This window comes from Ictalurus punctatus, chromosome 15, assembly GCF_001660625.3.
Source record: "Ictalurus punctatus breed USDA103 chromosome 15, Coco_2.0, whole genome shotgun sequence".
Taxonomy (NCBI): Eukaryota; Metazoa; Chordata; class Actinopteri; order Siluriformes; family Ictaluridae; genus Ictalurus; species Ictalurus punctatus.
The window spans coordinates 14751228-14772032 of NC_030430.2; the positions used below are offsets into that span (position 1 = coordinate 14751228).

The window sequence follows — 20805 nt, forward strand, 5'->3', positions numbered from 1 at the left end:
TTTGCATGTAACACACTATGGGATGAAATGAAAAGTGCTATATACCTAAATAGATTAGTATAAATGGCAGCTGTGTAAAGTACTGATCCAAGGGCACCAAGTCATTAAATATATTCATAATGTCCTTATATCAAGTGGACATGCATTCGCAAGCTCAAAGAAGCACTGATGCTCAAGGAGGACAGGACACTGTAACAACGCACCATAGCACATATGACAGCTAACCAAAGAATGCATAAGGACAGTCAGTTACATAATTACAACAGCAATAACTGCATAGTCATGGCTTAGTAAAGACTCAAACATGCCTAAAACACAAGCGCAAACACCAAAGAAACTGCTCCTTAAATACATAAATCCTTCTCTGCTCTCAATCAGATGCACACACGTTTTTATTACAAAGAAGTAAATAGAGATGACAATAGCTTTTTCTACATACACTTCTTTCCAGCAGCCAGACAGTATAGTTTCATGCAACAAATACACAATGACACATCAATTCAGAGAACTTTACACAATAATTTAAGCATGCAAGCACAAAACACAGCAGTTGAATAGGAAATGTTTCAGGACATGATCACACAGGGGAAAAGGAGAAATATGATTTTAATGTAGATTAACAGTTTGAGTGCATCTGTAAAATAGTACAAAAATGGCTGCACATACTCAAACTGTTAACAATCAAAATTCATTAACAGATTATTCCCCCATCGCTTTTTTTTGTAATGCATGTGTATCATACTAGTAAAGCAGAGATTTCCAGGGAGAGAAGGTAAGAGCAAAGCAAAGAAACACAGTTCGTTTCACAGCAAGGCAAAACTCAGACAAGCAACACACACAAACACACCCACGTGAGCACTGTGAAACAATAGGAGACATGATTGGCGAGTCAATGACAGGAAATCTCATATCACAGAAGCTAAAGGGAGGAGTAACGTTGCAGAAAGGAGCTTTGCAGTTACGTATCATAAATCCAGCTAAAGGCTGTAGTGGAGCACGGGGCTGTACCTGGATGAAGGACAGCATGTCTCCAGAGAAGAGTTTGTGGTTGTACTGGGAGCAAGGCCTGGCTTTCCGCACACGCATTGACCTACCAGACGGCATTCTGGGAAATACATACAGCGCACTCCACTGTGAAACTATGGCATCGTTACATGCATGCAACAAACGTGCACTCCATTTTCATGCACATACACACATGCAATGCACACAAGTGTGCTGCTTTATGAACCGTGACATGTGAATGAATATATGATTTTCTTAACCCTTTTAGATCAAGTCTTATATACTGAGTTTGAGACTAAATTCCAGATTGAGCTCAGTGGCTTTGGTTCAGGAGTTTCTAAAACATACAGTGAGTCTTCATTGGCAAATATGAACAAATGTTGTCTGGGTTGTGGCCAGTGTCAGCAACAAACCCATGTGTGAACCGTGCCAAAACCAAGGACAGATAGACAAACAGATGGAAAATGAGCTGTACCTGGAGGGATCACGGTCAACTGCCTCAGCTGGACGAGAGAAATGAGAGCAAAGAGCGATAATTACAAATAGGCCAATGCTGTGCACCTTTACAATTTAATGTAAGATGGTTCTCGCATGTCTTTTTTTTTTAGATTTAAATATTGTCTTTGTATTTGTTTTTGTACCTTTCTCTATGGCCTCCTTCAACAGGTCATGTTTGGCCTGGAGTTTGGAAATCAAAGAGTTACCATTGAGATACTCCTTCACTTTCTGAAAAAAACAAAACAAACACTTGTCAACACACTACAGCTTTACAGCTTTCCGATTTTACCAGTGATCATCACTGTTTGTCCTTTTGTATTCCCTTAACTTTAGCATGCCTGCTGATATGAATCAACTTTGCATATACCAAACTTATTTTGAGCTTACATTAAAGTAGAAGGTCTCGGTTTCCTGCTGATTGGCTCTGCGCTTGGTTACGCTCAACTTGGTGTTCAGGCCATCGCCTGTGCTCTCCTGTGATATGCTGGTTGAGACGTCAAGGGCGGGGATACAGTCATCATCACAGATACTCTCCAGTAGAGCAGCATAGGTCGCCTTGAGAGTTTTACTGATCTGTGAGAAATTAAATGATGAGAAAAAAGTGTGAGATAAATATTCACCTCTCTATATAAATATATACAGAAATATGCATGTACACAGATCATTAACTTATATGTATTTGACATATACTTGACCAGGGCAATAAAAATAGGCAGTATTAATTTGAATGAAGGCACAGAAATGGCTCTTGAATAAATAGTATGATTAATAGAGTTTATAATTAATAGAGATGAGATGGGATGTGATGATGCAGTTTACGCAAGTGTACATGTACCTCCTCTGTTTCCAGGGTAACCGTAGCCAGTCTGGACTGCAACTGCTGATATCTGGTTTCCATCTCATACCTCACCTGACAGTCAGCACTCACCTCACACACCTGCCACACATACACACAGTATCATTATATTCCCTGAGTATGGAGTATGTCAGATCTCCCTAGCACAGATTCTGACACACACCAGGTGTGTGTGTGTGTGTGTGTGTGTGTGTGTGTGTGTGTGTGTTACCTGGTCTCCTTCATGTGGTAGGTGCTGAAAGCGGAACGGCAGACAGAAGGCTGTGTTGTGGGCCTGCAGCAGGGCATCTCGGTCCTGGCCCTGGTCCATAGCACTCACCGCGTTTTCAAGCTGCTGCAGACCATTCTTCAGGTTCTGCTGCGTCCGGTTCCTATTGGATAGGTAGCCACGCATCACCCGTGCCACAGACAGGTGGTAGCCAAGATCCGTGCACTGCAAACAAACATAACAATAGAATGAGTTTTAAAATAGTATATAGTATATAGTGTGTGTGTGTGTGTGTGTGTGTATATTATATATATATATATATATATATATATATATATATATATATATATATATATATATATATATATATATATATACATACATACATACATACATACATACATATATATATATATATATATATATATATAGAGAGAGAGAGAGAGAGAGAGAAAGAGAGAGAGAGAGAGAGATAGATATAGATAGATAGATATAGGATGAATAGTCCTAATTGTAATTATCACATTACAAATTTGGCTTAATTTTCCAACATGGCTGCCACATTAATCAGCACTTGATCCAGCACATCCTTTAACTAGAAGTACAGCGGCAGAAAGTCTGAAGTTTAGGAAAGAGTAAAAAATGCTCTATCTATTGCTGAGAGTTGCAACAAGTGACCGGACCTGCCAGGTAATATATTTATTTTACGTTTTATTATTATCATTCAATGATAATTACTTGTTAATTGTGCAAACAATTTAATCTGGCCACAAGATACTAAATCCTGGGGATGAATACTGCAATGTATGTGCATGATGCAAGTTATTTTATCATGCTTTTAATTTGCTATGTTGATCTGTCAAATGAATAATTAATGCCAGTGATTTTGTTAGTATTGGTGCATGCTCTAGTTTAATGGATAAGCTGGAGACGCATGCATCTGCTATGATTATGACTCAGTTTAAGTAAGAGTAGTTCTTAATTTGATCTATGTAATATTCAGTCCATGAGATAAGCAATGGCATCAATTAAAATGGCGTCTGTTGTGACTTCCTCCATACAAAAAAAAGAAAGAAAGAAAGAAAAAAAGAAAAACTTTCTGTGGGCTATATAGATTATGCAATTAAATAATCATAAAATCTCTGTATAGTTTATGTTTAGTATAAAGTTTTTATTTTATATATATATAACACTAATGAATTAATTTATTAGTGTCATATTATGTATATATGCCCTTGAATGGCATGCCATTAATGTCTTTACAGCCCCAAACATGAATTTCAGAATCAAGGACAGGTGAAGGACAGAATCACACGCAACTATCACACACTAAAGGTACATTCACACATACAGCGATTTTATCGCTTTACTATGAACCGCCTTCAAGTAGGCATCCCTAGTATTGGTTGCCATAGTAACATTTATCAGTGGGTGGCACAACTAGCATGCCACTTTTGACAACAAACCAGTTTTCTTCCAGCTAAAATTAAACATTCTAGACAGAGAGCTTTTCTATATATAATTCACCTGTGTATATATGTATCAGAAGCTGTATATATGTATAAGCAGTGTGTGCTCTCTATCATTGTGGTCATCTAAGGGGTGTGCGATATTGACAAAAAAAATGTATGTCTCGATATTTCGTCCTCAATATTTTATCGATAACGATAAGTATATAATATTTTGCTTCCTTCAAGAAATGCTTTTGTTAATAGGATATTAATTGTTCCTTACTAATAATATTAATGGAAACAGCATATTTAAAGAATAGAGGTCTTATTTATTTACTTAAAACTGAAGCATTCAAGTAAAAACAATACAAAACCCACCAGCGTTCGCTATATCTTGCAATCTGTTGATTTTCTTGTCGTAAGGCACTTTTTTTTGCAGAATAATTCGGCTAATGTGAGCCGAGTGCGTTTTTGTGCTGGTATCTTGGCTAGTTTCGAAGTGTCGTGGACAGCTGACTCCCGAAGCTTTTAATATTCTGTGCGGTGGTTAGTTTGCAGATGGCGAAACAAGTTATCTGTCGAGCTGTCTTTAACGGCAACCAATTGTTGGCATAGTTTGCAGATTGCCGTCTTTTGAGCATCATCCATCATTTCAAAGCCAAACCACCTAGATGTGAGTGAGCATGACTCGCATCTAGCAATTCAATTTAATGACGTAGATTGAGAGAACAGTGGTGTCTGTATTTTATCTTCTCATTTTTAACTTCACTCATGCATTTATAGGCAGCTATGCTAGCTTAACTTGCACACTGCATTCTAATAGGCTACATCACGCAGTGTAATCATGCACTCTCTATGCGCACACGCAGTACTCTATCCCCTACTAAACTACATCAAGTAGTGAATGCCTGGACACTCAAGGCGTTTTTTTTAATTTTATTGTTTTTTGCAAATTGATTAACATACTCTATAATGTCAGCTCACACATCGTTAAAACAACAATTAAGATATCATCGTAGATGATACATATCGCACACCCCTACGGTCATCTATCTGCAGTGAAAGCACAAGTACCAATTCATTTCAACAATTCCACTTGCAGACAGCATGGTGGATCACTGCTCCTGTGTGCTCTGCTATCTTCATTCAGATTGGTAGTTGCTGCATTCCAAATTTGCATAAAGTCACTGAACACACCCACATCTAGTCACCAACGTCTCCGGAAGTTGCCAGCTCTCATTGAAAATGAATGGTCTCTGGTCGCTTTGCCGCTGCAAGTCGCTGTATGCGTGATTTTGCCTTATAGTTTTCCTATATGCCTGAGTAGCATACAAGTCTGTAGTTGCATCTGAATTCTAATGTGCATAATTTCAGTAGTAACTCCTCACTACACATGCTCAACTCTGAATACGACCACCATGCATTTTACACCATGTTCTAGCACTGCTGTTGCACCTTTTGTTATATTAAAGTTTCTAGCCTTCTACACCAGAGACATGACTGTGGTATGTTTTTGCACATGGGGTTTATATTTCGCCACTTGCAGCAAGTAGCACCAGTGGTCTCTCCAAAAGACACAACGAAACACAATATTCACGTTATATTATGCAGCCTAGTGCTTAACTATGAGCAGTTGCTCATAGGTTGAAATGTGAAGCTATGTATCTATCTGTTACTAAGCACAGGAATTAAAACACCATGAATGTACACTGCAAAAAACGTTAGCTTGACAAGTGGAAATTCTTAAATACGGGCAAATTTTTCTACCATATCTTATGAGATTATCATAAACACATTATTACATTATTGAGCGTATTTCTTGATATTTTACTAATTTCATGCTCATCCCCCCACAAAATAGATAGATCAAGGCCATTTCAAACATGAAATACTATTAATGTCTAAAAATAGGCTTAACATCCTTGTCTCATACTGAAAAATCTTAGATACATCTGTGTATATTTGAGGCATTCACACTTAATAAGATGTAAATATGCTCTGTATATAGTTGCAATGAGAAAACAGAAAACATATATAAATGCCAAAAGTTGTGTTCAGTTTGTACTGAAAAGTACTGTACTGTGGAGAGAATGCAGACTGGCAGTTAACTGTAAACACTCCAAATCATGAAACCAGGCATCGTGAACAGAGAATTATACAAAGGGAACTAAGCTATTATTGGCCTGCCGTTAACACAGAATAGGGAAGTAAAACATATTTCCCAGTAAAACAGAAAGCAGACACGCATTATTATGGCACTCACGTCAATCAGAGTGCATACGTCCTCAAGATAGTACTTATTCATGGCAGCGTTGGCTGCTGCGAGGTTGAGCAGGTAGTCGTTGCGAGCTTTAGTGCACTTCAGCTGGGTCTCTTGTACTTTTCCTTGCCTCTGCAAAACACACACACACACACACACACACACACACACACACACACACACATACATACAGAGAGAGGAAGCAGCGGGTTACAGATATGAACTGATAAATTTTTTTGTGCTATCCTCTGACAAAGAAAACTGCACATCATCAAGTGAAAAATATACTCATCTCTACCTTTTCCATTAGCCTTTCCATCTTCTTTACTGAGCTGCGCCTTTGCCCTCCTGATTGGCCAAGGCTGAGGTCAGACCCCTTGCCAGTCTGTTTCTCCTCCAGTCTTGCAGCTTCTTTGAGTTTGCCCTCAGCAGAAAGACATTCGGAGTGATACTGGTGATAAGTCTTCAGAGCCTAGAGTGGGCATCAATAATGACACACATGATTTATTGGCTAATGGCTGCTTTTATTTGGTAGCTAAGATAAAGGTCTCTTTTGGCAACTCTAAAGAATAAAGAACACACACACACACACACACACACACACACACACACACACACACACACACACACACACACACACACACACACACACCACACAAGCCAAGAGCCTTGAGCCAAGACACTCGTGATAAGCAAGCTGTTCTGTGAAGGGTGAAGGCTTTCAGAGAGCAACCACCTGGCAGAAGGGTGGGTAGGTTTAATCAGGACATGTGACCTGGGCTTGACCACAGAAGACCATTGGGGTAGGGGATCTATGCCCTACCCCAGGGATCTGAAAAAGCTTTTGATCATGAGATGCTATCATAGAATACATGTACAATCTTGCACAATTAGCGCATCCATATTATATCATATTAAATACTGTAAAATAGATCTAGGGCATTTTCACTTGACCTGAGGCCGATTGGTTGAACAAGAAAGCTGTGTTCAAATACAGGGTAAGCACTTCCAAAGCTTTCATGTAGCTTGTCATGTTATTTCCTATTTCCAGGTTCAAATCCACTCATTTTTGTCAAAAGCAATAAGCATTGACTGACAGACTTCACCCAAACTGTTGACCAGGGGAGAATAATTATATAATAAAAACTAATTAAATACCAATGCATTCATTAAAGCAATACAAAACTGCATGTACAGCATAAAAACTGATGATATAAAACAAGTCTTCCCCTAACTAGACTTGAGTATTCTGGTGAAGACTGAAAATATGTTTAGTCTAGTTTGATCCTATTTAACCACAGAGATGCATGTTGGCTACATTTAAGCAGCAAAATCACACTCACCGTCTGCAGCTCTGTGGTGACCTTAAGGAGTTCATCCTGCATCTGCAGACCCACTTCTTTACTCTACAACACAATCATAAAAAATTCAGCCCAGTGCGATCATTGGTGAAAGAGAGACAATGTGTGTGGATGTGTGTACCTTCTTGGCCAGGCGGTTTGTGTCCTCGATGCAGTGAGACAGGCGCTGGGTGAAGGTGGTGCTGCAGACCTCACTGAGTGAGCTGTGGTCCCGGCTCTCCTGCTTGGTCTGTATTAGCAGCTCTGACCAGCACTTGGACACAGACTGGTCCATATGCTCTTTCCTTAAAAACAAAGGAAAAACTTTTAACTTGGAGCTCATAGACAAGCTGTTGATAGTGTTCAGTTATTTGCATGTAGGTGGTTAGGATGGTGTACTTTTTGGTCTTGAGGGTGAACCTCTCGCTGAGTTTTTCCAGAGAGCGTGCATACTCAGCCTCGATCTCCCCCCGACGGCGTAGATAATCACTAAGATCCTGGAGCTGCTGCGTCTTCTGCTCCAACTGTGCATCCAACACCTTCAGCTGCTCTGAAAGCTGACTACGCACCTCTGAAAAAAAAGGGGGAGGAAAAGACATTCTCAGACATTGCTCTCTTTTACTCAGACTGCACATACAGTTGCAATCAAAATTATTCAACCCCCATTACAAATCAGGTTTATTGTCAAAATTTCGAGACTTTCAGCTGTTTGCAATGAACAAATTAAACAAATGAACAATAAATAATCAACACAACGAATGCTTCAAGTGGTTTCCCCAAATTCAACTGAAAATGCAACTTATAATGATTTCTCCAGTCTCAGAATTATTCAACCCCTTCATGGCAAGCATCTTTAGTACTTAGTAGAGCACCCTTTTACTGTTATGACCTTCTGCAAATGAGATGCGTGGCTTCTAGTAGCATTCCTGGGGAATCTTAGCTCATTCCTCATGAGCAATTGCCTCCAGTTCAGTGATATTCTTGGGTTTGTGTGTTTCAACTCCCTTCTTCAAATCCCACCAGAGATTTTCTATGGAGTTCAAGTCAGGTGACTGTGATTGCCCTGTAGAATCTTCCAGGACTTCTTCTGCAACCAGTCTTGGTGGAATTTGTGGTATGCTTGGGATCATTGTCCTGTTTGAAGGTCCAATGACGCCCAAGCTTCAGCTTCCTCCCAGACAGCATGACATTTTCTCCTAGGATTTCTGATACTATAATGAATCCATCTTGCCTTCCACACGCTGCAGGTTTCCATTGCCAGAGGATGCAAAGCAGCCCCAGAGCATCTCTGAGCCACCACCATGCTTGACTGTGGACAGAGTGTTCTTTCTTCATTCTTCTTCCTCCAGACATACCGCTGATCCATCATGCTGAAAAGTTCCAGTTTTGTTTCATCGCTCCACAGAACAGAATCCCAAAACTTCTGGGGCTTATTTATATAATTTTGAGACGACTTTTCTTGTGCTTGTGGGTCAGTAGTGGGGTACGTCTTAAGAGTTCTAGCATGGAAATCTTCTGCATTTAGTACACCTCTTAGTGTGCTCACTGAAACCTCGGTGCCTGTTGCCACCAAGTCTTGCTGCAGGTTTTTTGCAGTCACTCGAGGGTTTTTCACAAACTGCCTTCTCAGAAATCTGGTTGCAGCCCTTGATGGTTTCCTTTTTCTGCTCTGTCCAGGTATTTAATATATTCTCTATCCCTTGCCAGTTCAGGTATTTCATGTGTTCCAGCTCAAGCACACCCAGTGCAACTAATGAAGCCCTTAATTAGTTGCATCAGGTATGTTTGAGACAACACCTGTTTTGCATATTTGTGCTGTTGTGAGAGATTCTATTCAGGGGGGTTGAATAATTATGAAACTCGTAAATCATTATAAGTTGAATAAGTTTTCAGTTGAATTTGGGGAAACCACTTGAAGCATTCATTGTGTTGAACTATTTCAATTGCTTTTGTTTGATTTGTTCATTGCAAACAGCTGAAAAATTTTGACAATAAACTTGATTTGCAATAGGGGTTGAATAATTTTGATTGCAACTGTAGCCTGGGGCAGTCACGGGACACGATAAGCAGAACCAGTGTCACTAATGCAGACTACACTCAAATACATGACCGTGACCAAGAGGGAGAGAAAAACAAGCACGAGAGAGCAAAATTGAGAGAGAAAGAAAGAAAAACAGAGTACCATGACCCCTTCTTTACCTTTGAGCTGCGTCTCATACTCTGCCAGACACCCCCTTTCCTTCCTCAGTTTGCCATGTGATGTCATGGTCTTGCAGGAAAATCCTGTGTCGTATCAGGTATCTCAGGAATATGCGTCCGAATGCGTATTAATGGTCGTCTTCAAACTACCCACAGCACTTTATATAGTGAGGAACAGAACCAGTCACAGTTTGATGTTGTGATTTTTCTGCCTATCAGCAAACACTGACACACACTCAAAAAAAAAAAAAAACCGAAAAGGGAAATGATGGTGTGTGAGTCTCTGTTTCAGTCAGCTTAGTGACAGTTATCAGTTTCCTCAGTGCTGCTGTTGATCTCCCTTTTATGTGCTTTTATGGATTCAGCTGTGGAACTAAGCAGGCAAGAGACTCAGTAGTTTTCTTTATCTCCTTCCTGAACGAGTGGATATATTTGATTGTCCTCGCCTGTGAAAGCAAAAAGAAAAGAAAACGAAGAAGAGAGGAGCAGACAGTGAATTTGTGGCAATAAGCAAAAAAACGTTAACTTCAGCACACCTGGCCACATCCGGTGTACCCTTAGATGCTCTCACCAAGACATCCTGTTAACACAGTACTGACAGCCATGGGTTTCTGTAGAGATGCGGTTACGATAGAGTGTTTACCCCCATTTATGACATGTACTGTGTAAGTGTTTGAGCTGTCTTGTTCAGAAAGATTTCTTTCTCACACATACTCAACAATTGAAATATTATACATACAAACAATTGAAATATTCAGTTGCAAACAATTCTGTCCCCTTTCATTCCAGGATTTACATCGGAGGATGGTTTAAACACTTCTTTCTATGAGTAATGGGAAGAATGAAATGCTTTATGTTCAAGTCAACCTACATAACTTCTGTCATAGCAGGCAGCTGATCATACTTAATGCTAAGCTAAAGATATGACCTGGTATCATATATAGTATAGGGTAGCAGATGGCATATCTGTCTTAGCCATGTCTTATACATAAAAGTAGTTCATAATTTGAATTGAATCACAAGGCATTTAGTGACTTTGTTTCAAAAGTTACATGTTATTGCAAGGTCTATAGAAAAGAAATTCTAAAATAAAAATAAAATAAAACACTATTTTGCTGATGTGTCTTCTGTATTATATACACAGTTCATAAATACTTGTACAGTGACAGTGTGTGATGCTTTGGCCCTGTACTCCAGCAAACTGCCTTAGACATAAAGAGTGACTATGAAAATATCGGAAAGTATTTCTACTAGTTTATATATAATGTACTGTGCACACCACAGGTAACAGGTAATGACACAGTTTTGTTTACTGGTCTCTATATTTTAAAATTGGATTGAAAATGGAACAGTTTTTAGAACAAAGCGCCAAATTAATAAATGGTAGTTTCTATATTGGGTAATTTACAGTAAATTGGGCAGTTCTCAATGCTTATAAGCTTCTATATATTGCCTTTAATAATCCTCAAACCGGATGAAATGTTCACGAGGAGAGCTGAGTGAACAACGGTTCTGCAAAAATATTTCCGTGTATTTCTAAAATGCACTTCTGAGCGTCTTAGTCATTGTGGGGATCCTGCGTAGGATGCGTCAGTGTGGTGGGCGTGTTGGTCCTGTTACTGGGTGGAGGGACTTGAGTCATATTTTTTCAGCCTCTCTGCTTCTCTTTTGAGTTGTTTAGGTTTTCAAATAGAAGCTTTTAGGAAAGTACCTCATGAGGACCAGCAACAAGTTTCAAACTGTCATGTGTTCCTAGCATCACGTGAACATTTGGACTAAATACATACTAATACTAAATAAATAACACTTTGACCTCATACACACACACACGCACACACACACACACATACGTACACGCGCGCACACACACATTTTGTCTTGCCAACCTTGTGAGTACCTTCCGAAGACATGACTACTAATGCAGTTAATTAATGCACCTAAATCTAACCATAATCAAAGAATCTTAATCAAAAGTTAACAATCTGGCTCTTTTAGTTTTTAAATTAAAGCTGCAGTTTTAAAAAAAATTCCCCTCATGGGGATTTCTATCCCACACACGCACATGCGCACGCACACACACACACACACACACACACACACACACACACACACACACACAGCAGACTTTTGAAAAATCTTGCAGTGCTGATGTACCCATGACGGAAGTGGCATAGAGAGGACTTTCATCTGAGTTGTAGGAGCTTTTACACAAAGAGAGCCTATGTGCACTCTGTGTGTGTGTGTGTGTGTGTGTGTGTGTGTGTGTGTGTGTGTGTGTGTGTGTGTGTGTGTGTGTGTGTGTGCGCGCGTGTGTGTTTTGGACGGTGGGGGGAGGGGGGAGGCTGGGGGTTCAGCATGACTAAGTAAGTTTCTTTGAGTGACCCTGCATGCCACTGCAATACACTGTCTCCATCAGCAGCCTGCCCACACTTATCCTTTTGTAACTCTGAGTCAGACACTCCAGAGCACACCCGGAGTTTAGGTTTAGAGGTCACATCCCCCAACTATTATAAGGATGCAATTATTAGATTGTGACCACCATAGCAGTTTAGCATAAAATGGCCTAGACTCCAGCTTATATGTGCACTCAAGAGTGAACCACATCCGCTTATACAGTCCGTTTGTACTTTGTTTGCAGCGGCTTATAAAAGCACACACACACACTACGAAAGACAAGAAAGTAGCCACTAAGACCACATGTCTATAAGAATAATATGTAATGACCATTCATCCAATTACATAACCATTTAAAATCTCAGTGCAGTCCTTTCATATTTGTTTTAAATGGAAATATATTAATGAAGTGATGGAATAAATGTGTACGAGGGCAGTATTGACTAAATGGGAACGCTTGAATAAACCTGAGCTGGCTGCTGTATTGAGTTAAGAAGCTGCAGGGAATTAGAGATCCATGGGATCAATCCTGTTTTACGCTCCCAGGAGGCTAAAGATGACACCAAGAACTGGACCTTATCTCTCCCTGAGCAAGGGACCAGCTCATTATACACACTTATAGACACACACACACACACACACACACACACACACACACACACACACACACACACACACACACACCAATCCACCCATGCACACACGCAAATACACACAAAAACACACAAGTTCACATGTACACACACTGGTCAATTTAATAGGAACACTTGTACATCTTCACATCCATGCAATTATCCAATCAGCCAATCATGTTGAAGCAGCACAATGGATAAAGTCATGCAGATACAAGGGAAGAGCGTCAGTCAATGTTAACATCAAACATCATGATGGGGGGAAAGAAAATGAGATCTCAGTTCCTTTAACCGTGGCATGATTGTTGGTGCCAGATGGGCTGCTTTGAGTATTTCAGAAACTGCTCATCTCCTGGAATTTTCACACATAGCTCTTGAGTTTACACAGAATGGTGCAAAACACAAAAAACACCCAGTGAGCAGCAGTTATACAGGCAGGAATGCCTCGTTGATGAGAGAGGTCAGAGGAGAATGACCAAACGGGCTTGAGCTCACTGGAAGGCTACAGCAAGTCAAATAACCACTCTTTACAAACATGGTGAGCAGAAAAGGATCTCAGAATGCACAGCATATCAATGTTTATATTATATAAACACTGTGCACAGCATTAAAGCACATTAGCAGGCCTGATGATGAGACACAACACACTGCAGGTTGCAAACAGATTCCAACTGGTACACTATTAATATACATTACTGTATTAAGACTAGAGTTATACGTGCAAAACTCTGCAAAGCGAAAACTAAAGAAAGACATTGAAGCCTTCTTTATTTCAGTTTAGAGAGTAGCATAACTCTGTGACATGTGACAGCATTACTTACAGTAATTAAGTGCACAAATTGCATGTAAAAAAAATAGACCGCCTCAATGCTGCAACAGCTTCTAGTACTTCTAATAAAATCCTGAAAATACAGACACTCAGTTCTACCCAAATGCAGCGCACTAAAATCCTCCAGTTTCCTGCTAAACATAGGCACAAATTACAGAGCTGCAATGCATAATAAGCAAAAGGATTAACCCAAGCGGATTATTAGCTGTGTTAAAGAAACTCCGTACAGTCTGTTTATATTCTCACTGCATTAATGAGACATGTGTTCACACTCACCACATCACACCTCCACATACCACCATACTACCAAACACTGTACACAATTATGTGAAAAGCCACACTTTCATATCTAGTCAGCACATGCAGAAACTAAAGCGCCATCAAACGAACCAATCAACCAGTCACAGAAATGTTTAAATCAGTGTCTTTTTTGTAACATTTTACTTCACTTTCTGGCAGCTGAGATGAAAATACTTGCGTTTTCAATAACAGTTTCTGTGGCCGGAATAAAAATCAGTGATGTGGACCACCAATATTTAACCATTAAAGGTAAAGAAGGTGTCTCTACTCGCCTGTCAGTTCATGAAGCCTGTCAACTCCAAAATCTTCCCCACTGGCACTAGCTTTGAGAGTGAAGAGCTGGATGAACTCTGCCTTCATCTCTGAAGTACTACAACATGGTGTGATCCATCAGTCGGACCACATGCTGACAGACAGCAAGCGGCAGAGGGAAAGGAAGTAAGAGAGAGAGATTTTATCTTAAAGAAGATGAAAAAAAGAAGAGTGTGAGTGTGAGAGGAAATGAAGAGTGAGATGAAAGACAGACACAAATGAGAGCGCGAGAGATGAGGCGAGATAAGAATGTTAGCTCAGTGGTTACGGTTCTAATGTAGAGACTGGAAGATGAGTGAGCCACTTCTGGATCCTTGAGCAAGAATCTTAACCCTTAACTGCTCATGGGGGTCAGTGAGACTGAGACTGAGAAGAGTAAAAAAAATTAAAAATAAAAAATTTTTTATAAAATGAGGAGGCAGGGCCAGCTGTCTGAAACGGATCAATGCTGAGATATAAAGAAACAGGAAGCAGTATTATAATGTTTAACCATTAGTCGATCTTGTTCTCCCTTTAAAACCATCATCCCCAACATCCACCCACCCACACAGAAGCGCGCGCGCGCACACACACACACACACACACACACACACACCTCTGAGCAGTTCGAATGACAAATATCCTTCACACAAACAGGTAATGTACATACATGTGCATGTAGATTATAGGCAAGACAGCTACTGAGATAAGTTTAAAGACTACTCTTATTCCTCGAATGTAAACAAGACTGTGTTCAGTGTTGATCAATTTTGGTGAAGTTACAGCTGTAGAAAAAGAATGCTTCCTGCTCTTGCATGCACAAACGTGTGTGTGTGTGTGTGTGTGTGTGTGTGTGTGTGTGTGTGTGTGTGTGTGTGAATATTTGCAGCTTTGCTGCCCTTCTAATTCACTCTCTCTCACACACACACACACACACACACACACACAGAGAGAGAGAGAGAGAGCAGACACTAGATTCACATGCATCAATAATAAACTCCAAAGCCTTACCTCATTCTCTGTAGCCTTCTGTTTGTCACTCTCCCTCTCTTTCTTCCTCTCCTCCTCCCTCCCTCACCCTCTGCACACAGAGAACACTGTGTTTGAGTCACACAGATTCCACGGACCAAATTTGATTTCTCTCCCTGTGACACATTCAACACAGTCGGCTCGCTCTCCTCCTGTTCCTCCCTCCCTCTCTCGCTCTTTCTCACTGAGGTACGCATTCAAAATAGCCCTCCTCTCTCTCTTCCTTACACTCTCGCACATAAATACACACAAGAAAACAGCTCCCCTCCTGCTTGCTCTGAAACACCTCCCCCCCCCCGCCCCCTCCTCTTCTCTTTCATACACACACCACAATCTGACACACACACAAACACACGACTGCACACTCAGACACCACCAATCCCTCGCCGTGAGAGGATGTCATAAACTAAGCCCCGCCTCCATCTCTCCCCACTCCCCGCAGGCTTGCTATAAATACAAGGATGGATATGAATATGCTGTCTTGGTCTCCAAGCTCTCTACTCTCCTTCATTTCTCATCCGTCGTTTCTCTTTTCTCATTCTCACTCCTGCTATGTGTTGATGCCTATGACCTTGCATTGTGTTCACTGACCAGCAGCAGTACACACGTAGATATATGGCTTGTGGTCACACACACACACACACACACACACACACACACACACACACACACAGAGAGAGAGAGAGAGAGAGAGAGAGAGAGCCAAGGGGGTAATTTACAGCTATGAATCCACTAGATTCGACCACCCTGCAGACGATGTGGCTTTAAAGCAGATCCTGGGAGTTGTGACCAAATCAATAATAAGGATGGTTAGTCTTGCACAATAACAATTCCTCCACTTGATTCTGCACACAGAAAAACATCGACAATCATAAACCCATGCAATACAGCCTGTTTCGCCACAGGTGTATTACATATCAAGGCATTGTTTGTTTCTTGTTGTTGTTTTTGTCCATGCCCGATGGCTACTTCTTCTATGCTTGCATATATGATTACCGTTTGAACAATAGCAACGTGTCATTTCTCTGTGCCACAAGCAGCAAAAAAAAAACTGTATCTCAGAGGAAATGAAGGTGGCCAATCACTCATCACATACCACACATACACTAGAGCATTAAGAAGGTGCACAAAGACTTCCAGACCAACAGATGTGGGGGAGGGAAGACATGAGATCATGTATCTGTGTCGATAAGTGTGTTACTTTTCCATTAGTAAGGGTGTGTTTGTGTGGTTAAGAGAGTGGCTTAAAAGCAGAGGAATATGAAATTGGGATATACAAAGAAGTAAGATCTGTTTACGTACAACGTGAAAAATCTTCTCTGGATAAACAGCGGGTCAAGGTGGTAGTTTGACTCGGTTCTCGGCAATGTACAAGGTGCAACTTGTCTGATTTATACACAGTGAGATTTAGAGAGAAGCTATGCACTCTCTACACCATCAGCTTTCCTGTACTTGCTTCCTTCCTCTGTTGCTCTGTGTCTGTCACTGCCTTTCTTACTCTATCTCAGGATGTGGTTACAAGACGACGAATACCGAAAAAAAAATGTTCAAAAATCAATCTGAAACGCACAACTCATGGAACAGTTTCAATACACTCCACTAAACTGCTTGAATGTTTCAGCATGTTGAACAGGAAACAAAAAGGTTCAGATCCATAGCTGCATGCGCACTTGTCACAGTAATCCATTCCTAACCAAATGCGACAATCTCATAAGATGCCTCGTTTTAATTATGGTCAATAAACTCACACAAATGTATTGTAGTAGCTGTGAAAACAAGGATTACTCCACATGAATCTCTCCACCCGTGTGTGGCTGGAAAGATGACTCCACTGTTAGAGGCTGGGGGGAAGCCGGCAGGGCGTCACAAGATCAGATGTGACATGAACAGCAGAATCTGTCGCATACTAGGGGTCTTATGCAACCTGGCAGGTAGCCTAAAATTACACACTGAGTTAACACAAACAGTGATACACCAACGTTATGATAACATGGTCAGTGGCAACTCTTCTGCCCCTGCTTTGGCTGTATCCTATGATCCATCTCTTTCCCCTAGGGTCAGTTCAGTTTCCACTTGGTCAGTCAGTCCTCACAGGTCTGACCTACTTCATCACTCTGGCTTTCCACACATACATACACACTGAGGATAACTGCACATAATACAACTGGACAGAAAGCAACAAAATTACCACTCCATTAACGGTGATGTATAAAAACCCACTGAACAAAAAAAAAACTATGAGTCAGCATTTTTAAAGGTCACCAAACTGGCAGTAACCAAACATTATTTAAGCTGAATTGAATCTGATGTCATCGTGAAACTCGAATCACCTTGACGTTGTTCTGCAAGACACATTAGCTGTTGATGGAACATTTGCTGTTTTCATGGGAGTTAGAGACGTTGACAAACAATAACCGAAACAGTTAATGTTTTGAAGGTAAGCCTTGAGATGCATCAGGAAAATCAAAGGCACGATTACATCCGTTTGCGGTATAATTGCGTGAGTAGATGATGTAGTAATGCAGAGTAGATTAGCAAAATACGTGTTGAGCAGCTTAAAAACCTTTCCTCATTTAGCCTTTGTACACTTAGACCTGTGAAAGCCAAGAATAATGGAAGCAAAAATACAGAAGTGTTACCATTGAATCAAGTTCCGGCAAGCCTAAACTAAAAAGGAAATTAAAAATATATTTATATAAAACTGTGATTTATGGAATGGCCAGCTGTCTCATGCTCAAAGCACTGCTTTCAACAAGAGCAAGGCTCAGTCAAGTTATAAAGAAAACTGCATTACATTCTGAGTCCCAGCTGCACAATGGTGCCTAATTCTATTGATCACCATCTTAGAGAATGTTCTCATCGGTAGGTGTGTGTCTGTGTTGCAAACAACATGTGAATCACCAAGTTCTATGTGCTACAATTGTATATGAGGGACTGTGACAAACCTATGAAAAGATACAATACACAGTTGTGTGAAAAAATAAGTACACCCCATGGAAATTGTTGGCTTTTTTGACATATTTGGACAAGCAAACATTTGATCATCTTTGAAACAGGGGTTATTAAGGAAGTTACTTGAAATGTACTTGAACAAAACCACAAGGAAAATGAACTTGTATTGGCCTATTTAGCATAAATAACTTCTTGTAGGCTTTTTGCATAATTGCCCACCAGGCTTGCTGGAATTTTTGACCAGTCTTCCATACAATATTCTTTCAGCTGCAAGATTTTTGAGGGTTTTCTTGCATGTACTGCCCATTTCAACAGTTGGTATGAGGTGCTTCTTGGGGTTCTTGAAGACTTCTTTTTGCATCAGACATTCTGCTCTTGGGCTGAATTTGCTCTGATGGCCAGTCATAGACAAATTGGAGGTCGTTTGAAATCTTTGCCATTCTTAGATGATTTTCATTACCATGGAATGATGTATTTCAAATAATTTGGAGATCTTTTTAAATCCCTTTCTGAAGGCCTTACAGAACTCTTAATATCTTGGCATGATTACACCACACACCTCAATAGCAAAGGGGACAGCATACACTAGATACGAGAGGTTTAAATAAGACTCCCTAAGCAGGTTCTCATCACTGGCACCCAATCTTGAGCACCTGATTCTAATTTTATGGATTTGAAGGTGTGATGAATGTAGGGGTGTACTTATTTTTTCTATGTGACTGATCTGCTTTTTGTTCATTTAAATTGTGAAAATTACTACAAAATGTCCATTTTATGTGTCATTTGAGAGATTGTATCAACTTTATTTATAGGCACTGTTTCAAAGTGGATCAACTGTTCAAAAAAGCCAACAATTTCCATGGGGTGTATTTATTTTTTCACATGACTGTATTTAAATGCATTATATTTACAAATAGTTGTTTTCAATTCACAATACCACAGCTTTATTTAAAAGAAAACATTATTCTGCTAATTTTATTAAGTCCCAAAATGGCTGTGATGAACTTAATAACAATTAATGATTAATACAAATGCTGTACTGTATTATATGTGCTTTATACAAATAGAGTATTTCATTCCATGTCATTATGGTTCACTACATTTAAAACATTTTTTACAATAAAATTTTTTAACACAACAGTGTAACACTGTGGCCATTCTGTAGACTACACAATTTAAGCATGACATTGAGTAATGTACCTTCTCTTGTGACTTATCAAGGTCTATATTCATGGGAAAAATTATTGGCGGTTGAGTTTAATTGTTCTATATCTAACAAATATTAAAACTAGTTTTGCTGAACCACCAATAATACCACTGGATTTATTATGCAGATGTAAGTGATACAGGATATCTGACAGAATATTAAAATGTACTATAAAGGGTGAGTTCAGATATATTGGGGCACTTCTTGAATTTCCACCTTGTCTAAGCTATATTGGCATTAATAAAACAAAATCCCTAAAGTGATACATTTCTGAAATCCTCAATGTGTTGACTATCTACATACAGTATGTAGGAACAAAATTTTTATATCGTATTCTAAAGAAGCATGACTTTTGTCAAGACTGACTGAAATCCGTTTTAATGACGTTTGGGTTTGGTCATTTTGGACAGCATGTTTCATTGGTTAAGGCTTTTACTTTCATCCATAATTACATGTTTTCCACCGTATCTATTTGTAGCATACTTATTAATGGCATCAATAAAGCGCATTTCAATAACAGAATTTTTAATAAATAATCTTATCCAAATTCATCATCGCCATATTCTAATATTGTATGAACAGACTAGTAATAAAATTGACATACATATTAAGATGCTTCTTAAGTAACATACTGTATATAATTCATTTCTTAATTCAAGCACAACAATAACATAATTTAGAAACTCTTTTTAGAAACTCCAATCTATTCTAAAATTCACTAAGAACAGATTAAGTAATTATCACAGTAGAAAATCGCCACTAAAAGGGAAATATCCATCCATCCATCCATCCATCCATCTTCTATACCACTTAATCCTTTTCAGGGTCACGGGGAAACCTGGAGCCTATCCCAGGGAGCATCGGGCACGAGGCAGGGTACACCCTGGACAGGGTGCCAATCCATCGCAGGGCACAAGGGAAGTAACATTTTATTTTTTGTAGTAGCTTAACACAGGAGTTTTAAAAAATAAACATCATCATTAATATTATAAATATGTATACATTCTACATTTCCCAGTTTTCATTATTCCCGTTTAAAAAAAAAATTGTTACAGAAGTACATCTCATGTATACAGTATATGAATAATAACAGCAACAACACCACCACCACCACCACCACCAACAACAACAACAACAACAACAATAATAATAATAATAATAATAATTATTATTATTATTATTATTATATGTGTAATATATATGTCATTACCTAGTGTTCATGCATTCATTCATTCTATCTCCAAGATTTTTGGGATCAGCTTTCTGTTTGATGCTGACCAGACCTGGTCATGTTATTTCTATCAAGCAGTTTCACTGACTTTCATATGTCAAGCCAGAAAATAAGTGCTGCTAC

At 39.5% G+C, this 20805-nt stretch overlaps 1 protein-coding gene across 3 annotated transcripts in view; it reads right to left on the bottom strand.

Moving 5' to 3' along the window:
* arhgap4b (Rho GTPase activating protein 4b) overlaps positions 1–15585 on the bottom strand; it is a 29717-nt gene extending 14132 nt beyond the window's left edge. The window contains exons 1-13 of one of the 3 annotated variants that reach the window (XM_017487424.3): positions 15275–15585; positions 9818–10263; positions 8018–8189; positions 7761–7923; positions 7622–7684; positions 6577–6750; positions 6282–6410; positions 2571–2792; positions 2339–2440; positions 1891–2076; positions 1647–1731; positions 1481–1508; positions 1009–1105 (exon numbers count right to left, since the gene is read on the bottom strand). In XM_017487424.3, coding sequence (XP_017342913.1) covers positions 1009–1105; positions 1481–1508; positions 1647–1731; positions 1891–2076; positions 2339–2440; positions 2571–2792; positions 6282–6410; positions 6577–6750; positions 7622–7684; positions 7761–7923; positions 8018–8189; positions 9818–9884 — 1488 coding nt within the window. In that variant the 5' untranslated portion in view covers positions 9885–10263; positions 15275–15585. The remainder of the gene's footprint in view (positions 1–1008; positions 1106–1480; positions 1509–1646; positions 1732–1890; positions 2077–2338; positions 2441–2570; positions 2793–6281; positions 6411–6576; positions 6751–7621; positions 7685–7760; positions 7924–8017; positions 8190–9817; positions 10264–15274) is intronic. The other 2 variants (XM_017487423.3, XM_047160289.2) reach the window with 2 other exon arrangements.
* Positions 15586–20805: the final 5220 nt, after the last annotated feature.